Genomic DNA, 15,562 nt, shown 5'->3' with positions numbered 1-15,562 from the left:
CTTAATGGGGTCCTAAGTCTTGCTGCTCTCAGGAACAGGTCCCGGAGCTGCCGATGACTCGATGGGTGCCCCAAACTTGCTCTATTTCTTTTTAGCTGGGTTCGGAGCTATAGGTGAGTGTGGAGGGGGTGGGGGTGGGGCGGTTGCTCAGCTCGCGATTGAGTGAGAGCCCTTTTTAGCCTGGAAATGTCTCGATTCCACATACCTTCCACGCTGTGCCCTGTTGTGGGGTTCCTCCGTTCGTCTGGACTTGTTTTTATGTCCCCTTGAGGAGTTTTGTGTGTTTCGGTCAGGAGAGGTTAAGAGCTGCTTCTTACTCTGCCGCCATCTTAACCCGGAAGCTCTAATTAGTTTTTGATTTGCCTGTCCATGTGCCCTTACTTATTATTTTAATTGCATTATGATCTGAGAAGGTTACATTTATTATTTCTGCTCCTTTGCATTTTTTTGCGATGTTTCTATGCCCTATTAAATGGTCAATCTTTATGAATGTACCATGTGCAGCTGAAAAGAAGGTGTATTCCTTTTTGTCCCTATTTATTTTTCTCCACATATCTATTAAATCCAATTTTCTAGGATTTCATTTACCTCTCTTATCTCTTTCTTATTTATTTTTTGGCTTCATTAATCTAGATCTGACAGAGGAATATTTAGATCTCCCACAAGTATTGTTTTACTATGTATTTCCTTATTGAGCTTTGCCAGTTTCTGCTTTATGAATTTGGATACTATACCATTTGGTGCATACATGTTGAGTACTGTTATTTCCTCATTGTCTATACTGCCTTTTATCAGGATGTAATTACCTTCCCTGTCTCTTTTAATCATATCTACTTTTACTTTGGCTTTGTCAGAAATCATGATCACCACTCTTGCCTTCTTTTTCTCATTTGAAGCCCAAAAGATTTTGCTCCAGCTCTGAACCTTAAACTTGTGTATGTCCACCCATCTCATATGTGTTTCTTGTAGATAACATATGGTGGGATTTTGGTTTCTAATCCACTCTGCTATTTGCTTCCATGTTATGGGTGATCTCATTGCATTCACATTCAGAGTTATGATTATCAGTTGTGTATTCCCCAACATTTTGGTATCTTCTCTTCATTCTACCCCTCCTTCTTATGCTATTTCCTTTTTAAACCAGTGATTTGTTTTAGACCAATCCCCCTCGTCCCCTCCCTTGATTTACTTCCCTTTCCACCCTCTCCCTTATTATTCCCCTCTTTTTATTTTTTAAGGTCTAATGAATTCCCTCCCTCCTCTCCTCCCCTCCTTTTTTGACTTCCCTACTCCCTTGCTCCCCTTGGTTGATTCCTTCTGATTTTCTCAGTAGGGTTAGATAGAATTCTATATCCCAGTGGATATAGCTATTCTTCCCTCTCAGGGTTAATTCCGCTGTGAGTAAGGTTTAAATATTACCTCTTAATGCTCTCTTCCTCTCCTTTTTATAATAGTGTTGATCCCTCTCCTTCCCATGCTCTCTTTGTGTGCTATAGAATATCCCATTTTTTTATTCATTCAAGTTTCTCTTGATGCCATCTACTATTTACCCTCCCTCTTTTTTCCCCACCCTCTCTCATCTTAGACAATTTAGTGCTCCAACCTCTCCCATGAATAATTCTTCTAATTACTATAATAGTGAATATTTTTTGAAAATTACACTTCACATTTCTCCACATAGGAATACAAATAATTTGATCTTATTAAGGCCATTAAAGGGGTAAATTTAAGAATAAGATTTTTTTCTTTCCCCTCTGTTTCTCATTTATCTTTTCCTGTTTCTCCTGTTTTTTTGTGGTTGGATATCAGACTTTCCATTTAGTCCTGGTCTTTTCTGTGCAAATACTTGGAAATCTTCTATCTTGTTGAATGCCCTTCCTCTTGAAGTATATAGTCAGTTTTAATGGGTAAGTGATCCTTGGTTGTAGACCCAGTTCTCTTGCCTTTCTGGATATCATATTCCAAGCCTTGTGGTCTTTTAGTGTGGAGGCTGCCAGGTCCTGTGTGATCCTGATTGGTGCCCCTTGATATCTGAATTGTCTCTTTCTGGCTTCTTGTAATATTTTTTCTTTTACTTGGAAGCTCTTAAATTTGGCTATTATATTTCTGGGGGTTGTCTTTTCAGGGTCTAGTTTAGAGAGTGATCTATGGATCCTTTCAGTGTCTATATTGCCCTCTTGTTGTAGAACTTCAGGGCAGTTTTGCTGAATAATTTCTTTTAGTATGGAGTCCAAATTTCTATTAAATTCTTGTTTTTCAGGAAGACTAATGATTCTCAAATTGTCTCTCCTAGACCTGTTTTCTTGATCTCTCAATTTCTCAGTGAGGTATTTCATGTTTTCTTTGATTTTTTCAGTCTTTTGACTTTGCTTCATTTGTTCTTGCTGTCTTGAGAGATCATTGGCTTCTAATTGCTCAATTCTAGCCTTTAGAGACTGGTTTTCCTTTTCTATCTGGTCTATCTGGTTCTTCAAGGCTTCTAACTGGTCGTTTCTGGTCTTCAGTTTGCTTATCAATTCATTTGATTTCTGAGCCTCACTTTCCAATTGTAAAATTCTGCCTTTTAAACTGTTATTTTCTTGCCAGATCTCTTTCATCTTTCTCATGATTTCAGATTTGAACTCTTCAAGATCTTGTGACCCATTTTCATATTTTTGGGAAGGTTTGGATGTCTTTAATTGTTTGTCCTCCTCTGTTTTCTGTGTTTTTTCTGTGCAGAAGTTATCACGTGTTTGAGCTTTTTTCTTGGTCTTCTTGTTTATTTCTTGATTGGCCTTGATTGGCATCATTATGTTTTATCTGCCAGAAGGCTGAGTAAGGCAACCTGATACTCTACGTATGGAGTTAGGGAGCAGTTTTTTGCCTGAGGCTACTTTGTGAGTCTCTTGGCTACTTTGTGAGAGTCTAGCTGTGTTCAGGGTCAAGCCCCCCTGTTCCTAGGTAGCTGCCCAGAGCTTGGGACTTGGCCCATGCTTGCTCCTCCACCTGAGATTTTCTCGAGTCTGAGCAAGCTGGGCGTTGCTGCTGCTGCCTCTCTGCCCCACTCCCATGTCCAAGGTCTGAGTTTTCCAGCCACCTGGGATCTCAGGTCTTGCTCCTCTCAGGGGCAAGCTCCTAGTACTGCCAGCTAGCTGCCTATGGGCTAGATTTTGTGCCCACACTTGCTCTAACTCTGGAGTGCAGCCTCTGACTCTGGTACTGTGGATAGGGTGGGGGAGGGGTGATCTGCTCACGTTTTGATGGGAGCTATTTCCCCCTCTCATAGCGTGGAAGTGCCCAAATCCCACATACCTTCGATACTGCGCCCTATTGTGGGGTCCCTTCTTTCATCTGGATTTTGTTTTCTTGTTCTTTGGATGTACTCTATATCTGTTGGTAAGGAGAGAAAGTTGCCCTTCCTCTACTCTGCCACCATCTTCCATTTCCTCAATTTAAAGGAGAAGAGAAATGATAGATGTTGTCAAAGCACATGACAAACAGGTAAAAATGTAAAGAAATATTTTTGGATCAATAAGACTTTTCTCTATAAATAGTAAAGCATGACAATGGTTATTTACCACTAAATTTGTTAGGAGTACCAAAAATTGACTTATCTCTGGATAGAGCTTATGAAGCAGTTAAGATCCAATAATGGAATCAATGGGCACTACAATAATAAAATCTATGTGAATGCAATCAAAATATATTAATTGGTTTAATTCATAAGAATGAATTCAACTTTATTATCAGATGAAACATCTAACAAAGGGCTGGGTCATGTAGATTTATTTATAGAAATGGAAGGGATATATATGATGACAATTCAGGATCAGGTCATTGCCACTAAAAATCCATGAAGATTATCCTTAAGGTTCCTAAACTTATTGATCAGTGCAGATCATGAAGTGAAATGATGGAAACTACAGCTGTAGATTGCAAAGATTTTGCATTTACCAGATACCTGGAAAGACACAATTGCATAGCTAGAATTATACACTAGTATAATTCTCATTGTACTTTATATATAGCTGATATTCCTTTATAAACTAATCTTTATAATTTTTATGAAGATAACAGATTCCCATACTATACATACAAATCCACAAAATTAGAGAATTAAATAATTTGTACTAGAATTAGAACACCATTTTGGATAGTACAGTTGCCTTCAGCTGCCTGAGTCTAATATTGATTCATACAAATATAAGTACAATGTTTTTAATAGATGTCATCTTAACAAAATCTCATCATTTCCAAATGACATGTAATTGAAAAATTTCAAAATAGATCTAGTAGGAGAAATTTAAAACCATATAGGAAGAAGATGAGAAATGTATTGTGTCATTCTTATTATCCAGTTTATTAAAGTTGTTGCTAAAATGTTTTCAGTGAGTATACAGGAGATGAACTTATAGCCTAATACTCTAATTTTTTAAAGTGTTTATAAATACTCTTATTTATTTAAAAATATTATCCACTTGAACAATAGTCCATGGAATATTAAATATAAGCAAACAATGATAGCAGAGCAACTACAATTTGTAACATTTCTATCTGAGCTTTGTCAGAAAAGATGAGAACAAGATAATAATAATAGCAGTAACAATGAGATAACAATGGTACAAGAATTGAATAAAAAATAAGAGGATGATAATAGGAAAGTGATTTGCCTCACACTAATTACTATCTGAAATCTATTGAAAAACATGAGACAAATCTTGTGCTAATAGCTCCCATTTTTATGGTTTAGAAAAATAAAGTTTTAACAGGTTTACCAAGCACTTTCTTTTATTTTTTAGATTTTTTTAGAATATTTTTCCATGTTTACATGATTCATTTTCTTTCCCTCCCATCTTCCTCCCTCCCCCCAGAGCCATCAAGCAATTCCCCTGGGTTTTATAAATATTGTCTCTTGATACCTATTTCCATATTAATCATTTTTGCTATACCACTATTTTTTAAAAGCCTAGACCCCCCAATCACATACCCACATATACATGTGATAAGTAAAGTCATGTTTTGCTTTTGCATTTCTCCTCTCATAGTTCTTTCTCTCAATGTGGATAGCATTCTTTTATATAAGTCCTTCAGGAGTGTCCTGGCCAAGCACTTTCTTTTAATACCTCTGGGAGATCATTAGTGGAAGTAACTGATACCACTTAAATTATTGTTATAAGTCAGAAAATTCTCATTTAAAAGTCAGAGCAAAAGATAGAACTGTTCAGATACATACTATAGGCACCCGAAACCTTATTCATTTAATAGATATTCATCAAGGCGTACACAGAAGAAACAATTAGGGAACAATAAAATACCAGGATACAAAGAAATGTTATATTCTATGGCATAGTTAATACTTTAGGCATTCAGAAATGAGAGAGATCAATGTGAGTGGAGTAGTTGGGACCTGGGTTGGGCCTTTGAGGGTGAGTAAGGATTTGAATGAGTAGAGAGGAATAGGGAAGGCATTCATATGTTGTATCCAAAAGTGCTAGTGGGATTCTGGCAGACAATGCTGGCCCTAGACCAACATCCATACTGACTTATTTGTAGGCAACCATATCTAATTCTAGTTTATTAACATAGAACCATTCCAAGGAATTTCTGGTGTATTTTCCTGAAACATGAAACTGGATAATAGTAAACAAAATCTCCATCTTCTTTAACTCATCTGCCACAGAACTGCCAAACTCACCTTCCTAAAGTACTAGTTTAACCATGTTAATTCCTTTATCAAGAAATGTTAAGGTCTCCCTTTTGCTCCTTGAACAAGGTACATACTTATTAGGTTGTCATTTAAAGCCTTTCACAATCTGACACCAGACTAAGTTTCCAGTCTTACTGAACATTTTGAGACCCCTTTCATACATTTTATATATCTGCTAAACTTGCTTATTTGCCCCCCAAAGTTAACATTCTGGTTCCCATGTCCCTGTTTTAATCTGGAACACTCCCTATATTTGAAATATGTTCTCTTCCCATCCTTGCTTCAGAGTTTTTGCACCTAGGTCAGTGTCTAGAAGCTTATTGCTAGGAGAATGGCCACCAAGAGAGTATTTTTATTTTTGTCTTTTGGCAATAACAACTCTCTTTTTTATTATTATATTTTTTTATTCCCAATTACATATAGAAACAACTTTAAACATTTGTTTTCTGACATTTTGTAGTCCAAATTCTCTCCCTCCTTCCCTTCTTCCCCTCCCCAAGATAGAAAGTAATCTAATATAGATTATACATGTACTATTATGTAATACATATTTCCATTTTCATCATTTGGGAAAGAAGACACACATCACACAGAGAAGAAGAAACTCATGATGGAAATAAATGAAAAATAGTGTGCTTTGATTTGTATTCTGGCTCTATCAGTTCCTTCTATGGTGGCGGATAGCACTTTCCATCCAGTCCCTTGGAGTTGTCTTGAAACTTTGTATTGCTGACAATAAGTCATTTATAGTTGATTGTGGTACAATATTGTTGTTACCATATATGGTGGTCTCTTGGTTCTGCCAACTTCATTTTGCATCAGTTCATATAAGTCTTTCCAGGTTTTTCTGAAATCATCCTGTTTGTCATCTCTTATGGCATAATAGTATTTCATTATAATCATATAACATCTTGTTTAGTCATTCCCCAATTGATGGACAGATATTCTTTAGCAACAGCAACTCTCTAAGACTAAACTTCAATTCATGGCAGTGAAGGGAATATCCACAGTCATAAAATCACGTACACTTGAAATATTGAAATTAATTTAGCTTCAAGATTTTGATAACTAAAAAGATTATGCTGTACCTCTGAATTTTTCAGCACGGGTATTGTACTTATTTTGACTATGATCTTCCCACCTCCTGCCCTTCTCTCATCAATTCAGTTTGCACATCAGAGTAAGAAATTTATCTAATATTGAAATGAATCCAAAATATATTCTGTAGGCTGGGACGTGGCAAAAAGGAATAGGGTAAAACTATTAGTGAAACAGGGTATTGTGTTGTCAGCTGAAACATATTACTACATTTTAATAAAATGTTTCCTTAGGCATTCCTATCAATGTTTTGGTAACCAGAGACAATATATGTTAATGTTTTTGGCATAATGAGCATATTTGTTTTCAAAATTCTAGTTCAAACGTGTTTAAAAGGAAAACATAAGGGTATTATAAGAATTTAGCTGTATCCTTCTTAGGAAAAATGGACTTGTGAGTAGTACATTGAATCATTAGCTTATGACGTTGTAAAATATGGTGATATAAGTTTATTTTGCCATAATTTAAGGGCAGTGAGTTTTTTTGTGGATTTCCTGGAAATACATACTCTGAATTTTTGTTCATTCTAACTGAAAAATTGACTTCTGGGGAAAAGACTTTGGCAGTATTTTATTAGGAGATACAACATTTTTAATTATGTTGCTTTAGTGAAAAAGAAATAATTTGTTTTGTGTTCTTTCAGAAACTTCTGGAGCTCAACAATCTTCATTCTCTCATGTCTGTGGTATCAGCATTACAAAGTGCACCCATTTTCAGACTGACAAAAACATGGGCTGTAAGTTAATCTTTTTGTTTTCATTTCTTTCTTTGGGGGTAAAAAATGACTACTTTTTATTCAATATTCACAAAGTGAGAAAAAACTTTTTTCATGACCTTGGGAAAGTTGCTTAACTTCTCTAGGCCCTCCAACTCTGACATATTATGTTCCAAGGTTCTTTCCAGCTCTAACTGTCTGTGTGTTAAGATCTTAGCCTGTTTTTTTTTTAACTTGTTTTAAGATTCAGATTTAACAGTCTTTGTTTTGCCATTTTATGATTTAAAATGCCTTCTGGCTCTAATATTCTGGGCTCCATGATTTTATTGGAAATGAATAACTGACTATTGATTACTTGCTCTATTGAAAGGAATGCTAATTTTCCCATGATTTATGTGAATCTGGGAGCCCAGAGAACTGAGTTACTTTTTAAAACACTGCAATGTTTATGATAGGCAACTTTATAAGGACCCTGTGTATGTTTTCAAGAGTTCTTTCAAAGAAATCTATATTAAAGAAAAGAAATGTGGACTTTTGTGCAGGTAGTCCAATGGTTAAATATTGTATATAGAATAAAAGACAGTTGGCTCCAAATGAATAATTTAATCCCACCATTATTTATTAAGTGCTTTCTGTGTATGAGGTCCTATTGTAACGACTGGTAAAGAGACACAAAGATGAAAATAAATACATGCCGTACATTCAGGAAGATTACACACCAAAGGGGAAGAGTATGTCATGTACACAATTGAATTATATGAGGCAGAAGTCTAAGAAATAGAGACAGAGAGTGTCAAAGAAAAGATTGAAGAAAAGGCAAGTGGGAAATTTGGAGTCTAGGAATATTTAAAGTTTGAGATGTAATTTTCATCTGGGAAACTTATGGGGAGTAGGTGTGGGTGCAGACATCTGGGAAGGTTTTAATAAGGAGATGACCGTGAACCATGACCTTGAAAGAAAAGATAGATATCAGTAAAAAGAAATGTGGATAGAGTATATTCCAGTCATAACAGATAGACCATGTGAATTCTTAGGGGTAAGAGGGCACTATCTAGGAAAAATGAATAGCCTGGTTTGACAAGAAGAAAGGGTACTGGGAAAAGGTAGAACAGAATTGGAATATGCCATGACCATGAAAAAAATAAAAAAGTCCTTGTAACAAATATAAGTCAAGCAGAAAAAATTCTTATATTGGTCATGTACAAAAGTGTGTATTAATTCCATGTCTGGGGTCTAGCACCTCTCTGTTGTCAAGAGAATGTGAGTGAGTAGTACTAGTCCTGGACTAGTACTAGGGCTGGAACCCATGACTAGAATATGGTTCTGAAAGGCTAGTCATAGGGAGAGAGGGCAGGGCAGCCTTGTATATTACAGAGATACAGTCATGGGCAGAAATCCAGGAACCGAAGAGAGAAGCATAGTGAGAATTTGGGTGAAGATCAATGAGGAAGAAGTGATTATGTCACTTTTATTATTATTATATTATATATTATATCATATCATATTATTTGCCACATGGAAAAAAAGAGGAAATAGCTGAGCAATTCTGAGCTGGATCTGGCATATGATATTTTACTGATAAAGCATGATATCATAGTTATAGGAGATTTCACTTATGTAGACATCTAGACAAAGCAGAGCCACTAATGATTTCTTGACTTTCCTTAATGATAGTTTATTTCATCCTTCAGAAGGGGCGCATCCAACAGGAGGCAATACCATCAATTGAGGAGTCGAATAGGACTTAGGAAGATCTATGTGCCTCAGACACTTATTTATCACAGTGCTTATTTCACTGCTTGGCACGTAGTAGGCACTTAATCAAAAAATATACTTGACTACGGCAGCGGGGCAGCTAGGTGGCACAGTGGATAAAGCGCCAAGCCTGTCGTCAGGAGGATCTAAGTTTTGGTCTGGCCTCAAATACTTTCAAGATCTGTGACCTTGGGCAAGTCACTAAATCTTGGTTGCGTAGCTCTTGCCCTTATGTCTTAGAATTGTTAGTAAGACAGAAAATAAGCTTTTAAAAAATGCAGTTGACTGTGTGACTCTGGGAAAGTTACTTTATCTTGGTGAGCCTCTGTTTCCTCAACTGTAAGAGGGAGAATTATAATAGCACCTAAACTTGAAAGGTTGTGAGGAACAAATGACATAATTTATTTAAAGTGATTTTTAAACCATACAGTGCTATATAAATGCTAGTTATCATTACCAATGTCAATAGTAGTAACAACAACAATAATAATCCATTTCTTATAGGGAGGAGCTGGTTGGTGGGGGAAAATGATGGGATTTTTGAGGGGAAGCGAATGTTACTTCTTAGAGTTTGTGACAGAAGTGAGAAAAGATGGGTAGTTTGACACCAGTCTTAGATTTGAGAAGAACAAATATCAAAGTGTGTGGAAGAAGAATAAATAGGATCCTGTGGGCCTAAATTCTACAGGAGAAGTCAGCTTAAGCCAAGAAGGATAGAGAGATTTCAAGAATAAAATTTTGAAAACACTAAAGGAAACATTTTTAATGAAAAGGAAAAAAATAAAAGTTGTCTGAAGAAGTTAATGTGGATGTACAGCCAACTAATATTTTAAAAATATATGTACTAAACATGCGTAACCCAGATCAAATCACCTGCCAGCATTGGGAGGGGAAAGGGAAAGGAGTGAGAGAGAGGTTTGATCATATAACAGGAAAATTTGTGTGGAAATTTGTTATTTCATTTAACTGGAAAAATATTAAAATGAAAAAACATATATGTACTAAAGAAAGAAGCAAGGATAAGTAAGAAAAGATGAATACAAAAGTGTGGCATGATCCTGTAAGAATAATTACAGAAGTGCTGAAGCTTAGTATGAGCTCAGGCTGGCAAAGTAAGCTAAGGATAACAAAAAGTTGTTTGTTTTCTTAAGCTACATTAGTGAAAGAAAAAGATCAAAGAAGAGACAGGACTGCTATTTAGAGTGGATGATAATTGATGAGAGAGAAAGAACAGCTGCTCAATTATTATTTTATTTTTGTTTTCTATTCCAAGGAGAAAGGCCTTTGGACTAGAAAGGACAAAACAAAAGTTGCTAATAGGGGCTTGCTACCCCAGTAGAAATGAGGAGAGCATTTAGCTGTCCTTGACGAATTCCAGGTCACTTGGCCCAGATAAAATACATCTCTGGGGAAATAAAAGAATTGGCATATGAGATTGCTGAGCCACGTAATCATAATCAGCATAATCTGAAAAATCACAGAGAATGTGAGAGAGATTTGCAGGACTGGAGAAGGGCAAATATTCCAATTCTCAAAAAAAGGCAAAGGAATTGTGTCTGCAAATTATAGGTCAGTGTGCTTGATTTCAATTCTAAGTGTAAGTCAAGAATATATGTGTATATATTACATATTTTAAATTAAAAATGTTTTAATTACACATAGGAACAATTTTTGACAATTGTTTTATGACATTTTGCAATTCATATTCTCTTTTCCTCCCTTTCCCCACCCCTCCCCAAGACAGAAAATAGTCTGATATAGGTTATACCAGTGCTTTCATGCAATACATATTTCTTTTTTTTGCAATACATATTTCTATATTCCCCAAGCTGTGACAGAAGAGACATATCACAATACAATAAAAAGAACTCATGAAGGAAATAAAGTGAGAAATGGTATACTGTGATCAGCAGTCAGATTCTAACAATTCCTTATTTGGCTTTAGCCAGCATTTTGTATCATGGGTCCCTTAGGGTTACCTTGGAATCTTGGTCTTTCAAGTTGATCATTCTGGAATATATTATTAAAGAGTTATATTTGTTAACATATAGAATTGGGAGCAGTGATCACAAAAAGCCAGCTTGGCCTCATCCACAGGTTGTACTGATTTCTTTTTTGACAAGCTTAACAAATTTGCAAGTAGGAGTAGGAAGGAGGGGAGATACATAGATAGAACTTACTTAGAGTTCAACAAAGAAGAGTGGTAGAAGAGGGGTACAGTGTGAGAGAGCTTTGGCCCTGTAGTCACTGGTTTTGGATTCATATCCTGCTTCTGAATCTTAGCTACTAGAGTAAGGACACAGTATTTGGGAAACAAAACAAAAACAATCCTACCAAACTCCCCAAAATACTAAGAAAACTGAAAAGCCGTCTGGCAGAAAGTAGGTTTAGATCAGTGGTTCCCAAACTTTTTTGGCCTACCGCCCCCTTTCCAGAAAAAATATTACTTAGGGCCCCCTGGAAATTATGAAACTATTTATTGAACTCAGAATAGAATGCAATACAAAAAAAGTGTGGCCATCACCACCCCCCTGGATCACTGCAGCACCCACCAGGGGGTGGTGGTGCCCACTTTGGGAATCACTGGTTTAGATTAACGAATGGATATATGACTTAGACATGAAAGGTCATATCACAAATTCAGAAGTAAGAAAGAAATTACCTGTCAGATTTATAAAAGAGTTCATGAATGAATGAGGGATACAGAGGATCCCAGAAGAGAGATCAATAAACATTAAGTACCTGCTATATGTGGGGCACTGTGCTAAGTGCTTGGAGATGAAAAAAGAAAAGTAAAACAGTTTCTACCCTCAAGGAGCTTACATTCTAATGGGTGAGATAACATGCAAACAAGTATATACAAAACAAGCTCTATGCAGGATAAATAGGAAATAATTAGCAGTGGGAAGGCATTGGGAATTGAGAGAGGCTGGGGAAGGCTTCCTGTCAAAAGTAGTATTTTAGTTGAGATTTAAAAAGAAGATGAAAAGGTCAGTGTACTCAGAGAGGAGGAAGGAGAGCATTCCAGACATGAGAGACAGTCAGAGAAAATGTCCAGAGGAGAAAGATGGAGTGTCTTGTTTGTGGAACATTGAGAAGACCATGACAATGAAAGAGTACAAAATCAGGGAGCAAAATGTAAGAAGTTTGGAAAGGTAGGGTGGGGGGGTTAAGTTATAAAAAATTTTGTATTTGATCCTGGAAGCAGTATGGAGCCACTGAAATTTATTAAGGGTGGGGGTGTGTGACATGATTGGGCCTGTGCTTTAGAAAAATCACTTTGATGATTGAATGGAAAGTAGATTGGAGTGAGGAGAAACTTGAGGCTGGTTGATTCACATCTAGTTCAAGATGTCTGTATAAATACCACATGTTAATCAGTTATGCCACTGGAGCTCTGGCAAGTTCAAGATGTCTGAAAAACAATTTGGAGTTGGAGATTGGAAGTCAGCAAAGAGTTTAAAACAAGAAAGGTAGATTTGAGAATCATCAGCAAATCCACAGGATCTAATAATATCTCTAATTGAAATAGTAGAGAAGGAAAATAGAAGAGCACCCTAGACAGAACCCTGAGAGTTATTGACCAGGTCCTGGGGATAAAAATCCTGTGAATGAAACCCTCTACTTGAAAGAAGTAACAGAGATTTTGCTATGAAGAGGGCAAAAATTAAATTTTATTTCCCCTAGAAGAAAGATAAGAGGAAGGGGGAGTAAAATATATTGTGTGCAGGGAGGACGTGGAAGAAAATCTAGAGTAAGAGCTAATTAAGAGTGGAGAAAAGGGAAGATACTCCCTCCCTGACCTCTGTACTGGCTTTTTTGCTCTATAAATCCAAAGTGGGCAGGTTTGTGAATTTCCAGGTAGCCAGGTTAGGCTGGAACGTTTGGTTTTAAGAGGAGAATTCAGATTAAGAAACCAGGATCCCAGGAGATTCAGGCTTTATCAGGAAGGAAGCTGAGGTCCAGAGGTCTCAGACTGAGAGTGTAGGTTAGTTGGATGTTGTGCCTAAAGAGAGTCAGCCTCAGAGATAGAGAAGCAATAGCAGCATCAGTCAACTGGCCCCCAACTGCAAAGGGCTTCTTTGAGCTCTCCCTGGGCCAAGTCAAAAGGATACATCTACCATTACCTTGGCCATAAGAGTTAGCTTTGTAGGAGTGATTCCAAATGTTCTCACCTAGGAGGTTGGTGTTGGGGAGTAAAAAGTGAAAGGATAGTGAAAGTTAGGCAGCCTTAACTGGGTACTAGTTAATCCCCAGAATCCAATTCCAGCCTTTGTGCTAGTTCTCTTGAAGATATATGAGTAGTATCTGTAGTCCTCCTACCAGTGGTTATAGTTCTCTCAGCATGAAGGCATATTCAGGATCTATATTCCTTCCACTTGCATGAGTCTTTCTGATGGAGCTAGGGTCTCAGGTTGGAGGACCACTCATAGACACGTGTGTCCTGGATAAAGTAGTACTTACAGGTTGGAGACATCATTCCAAAGTACTTATATTTGAAATTATACAAGTGGGAGTTGTCCTCATGGGCTGCAAGGCTGATTTTTACTGTGCAGCAGGATTCCTCCCCCATTTCCCCACCCCCTGGGTTACACTGCTGATGGAGGACTGGAATGGGCTTGATCTTAAGGTGCCTGACATCTGTGGGGCCTGTCTCCTTTGTGGATCTTTAGAAGTGCCAAGGAAGTTTGGATTATAAAATGGTAATAAAGGCAAAAATAGATCATTTTGATTACAAAAAATTTATGTTTTTACCCAAAGTCAATGCAGCTAAAATCAGAAGCAAACCAAAATATTTGTTGAAAATTTCTTTGACAAATGTCTAATTTTCCAAGATAGGTAAGGAATTTCAAATCTAAAAGGAGAAGAGCCATTCCTCAATTGATAAATGGTCAAAGAATGGAGACAGTTTTCCAAGGATGCAACTCAAGCTATCAGCAATCATGTGAAAAATATTCCAAGTGACTAATAAAAGAAGTGCAAGTTTAAGCAATTTTGAGGTTCTACCTCATACCTATCAGGTTGGAAAAAGTGACAAAAAGGAAATTGGTAAACATTAGAGAGACTGACTTAAAACAGGCACATTAATTAATGCACTGTTGGTGGAGTTGTTAATTGATCTAGTTCTGGAAAAGAAACTTAGAATTGTACACCTCATTCAGACCCTTTGACCTAGGACTGAATGGTCTATATCTTAATGAGATTTAAAAAATTCTCTTAGTCTTAAAAAAAAGAGACTAAAAGTACATACAAAGATATTTATAGCAGCTCCTTTTGTTAGAGCAAAGAATTGAAAACTAGGAGAGTATCAATCATTTGTGGAAAATGACTGAGTAAATTATGGCATATTAATTTAGTGAAATATTGTGCCAAAATCAGTGTTGTTTCCTGGAGCATGACTAGTGGGAAAGTTTATCTTGTTTGACTATTTATTTTTGTTGCAAGGGTTTTCTTTTTTCTTTCTATTTTTTTAGTGTGAAGAAAATAAAATAAATGCTTATTAGTTGAAAAAAATAAAATAAAAGTTAATTTTTTGAAAAAGAGAGTCATTTAAACTTCCTGGATCTAACTTCTTTATCTTTAAAGTGAGATTGGACTAGGTAGCCTCTGAGCTTTTTCCATCTCAAGAACATCTCATGCTATTCTTGCGAATTTTTTTGAGATATTGTCTGAATAATAGACAAATTATGTGAATTCAAAACTGGTTACTAGACTGCAATTAAGAATAAGTCATTCAACACTAGCAATAGCAATTAGAGAAGAAAAAGAAATTGAAGGTATCAAAATAGGCAATGAAGAGACTAAGCTATCACTCTTTGCAGATGATATGATGATCTACTTAAAAAATCCTAGAGAATCAACTAAGAAGCTGGTAGAAATAATCAACAACTTTAGCAAAGTTGCAGAATACAAAATAAATGCACATAAATCATCAGCATTTCTATATATTTCCAACACATTAGAGCAGCAAGAGGTAGAAAGAGAAACACCATTTAAAATCACCCTAGACAATATAAAATACTTGGGAATCTATCTACCAAAACAAACACAGCAATTATATGAAAACAACTACAAAAACACTTTTCAAACAAATAAAACTGGATCTCAACAATTGGAAAACCATTAATTGTTCGTGGGTAGGACGAGCTAACATAATAAAAATGAACATTCTACCCAAATTAATTTACCTATTTAGTGCCATACCTATCAAATTACCAAAAAACTTCTTTACTGAATTAGGGAAAACTATAACAACGTTCATTTGGAATAACAAAAGATCAAGAATATCAAGGGAAATAATGAAAAAA

General features: G+C 36.3%; 1 protein-coding gene across 5 annotated transcripts in view; it reads left to right on the top strand.

Moving 5' to 3' along the window:
* The window catches only part of RALGPS1 (Ral GEF with PH domain and SH3 binding motif 1), a 549,948-nt gene that overhangs the window by 146,566 nt on the left and 387,820 nt on the right, over positions 1 to 15,562 (top strand). For all 5 annotated transcript variants that reach the window (XM_044664221.1, XM_044664222.1, XM_044664220.1 and 2 more), the window contains exon 6: positions 7,428 to 7,520. In XM_044664221.1, the coding sequence (XP_044520156.1) occupies positions 7,428 to 7,520 (93 nt within the window). The remainder of the gene's footprint in view (positions 1 to 7,427; positions 7,521 to 15,562) is intronic.

Source organism: Gracilinanus agilis, chromosome 2 (assembly GCF_016433145.1).
Source record: "Gracilinanus agilis isolate LMUSP501 chromosome 2, AgileGrace, whole genome shotgun sequence".
Taxonomy (NCBI): domain Eukaryota; kingdom Metazoa; phylum Chordata; class Mammalia; order Didelphimorphia; family Didelphidae; genus Gracilinanus; species Gracilinanus agilis.
This window is presented reverse-complemented; position numbering and strand designations above follow the sequence as displayed.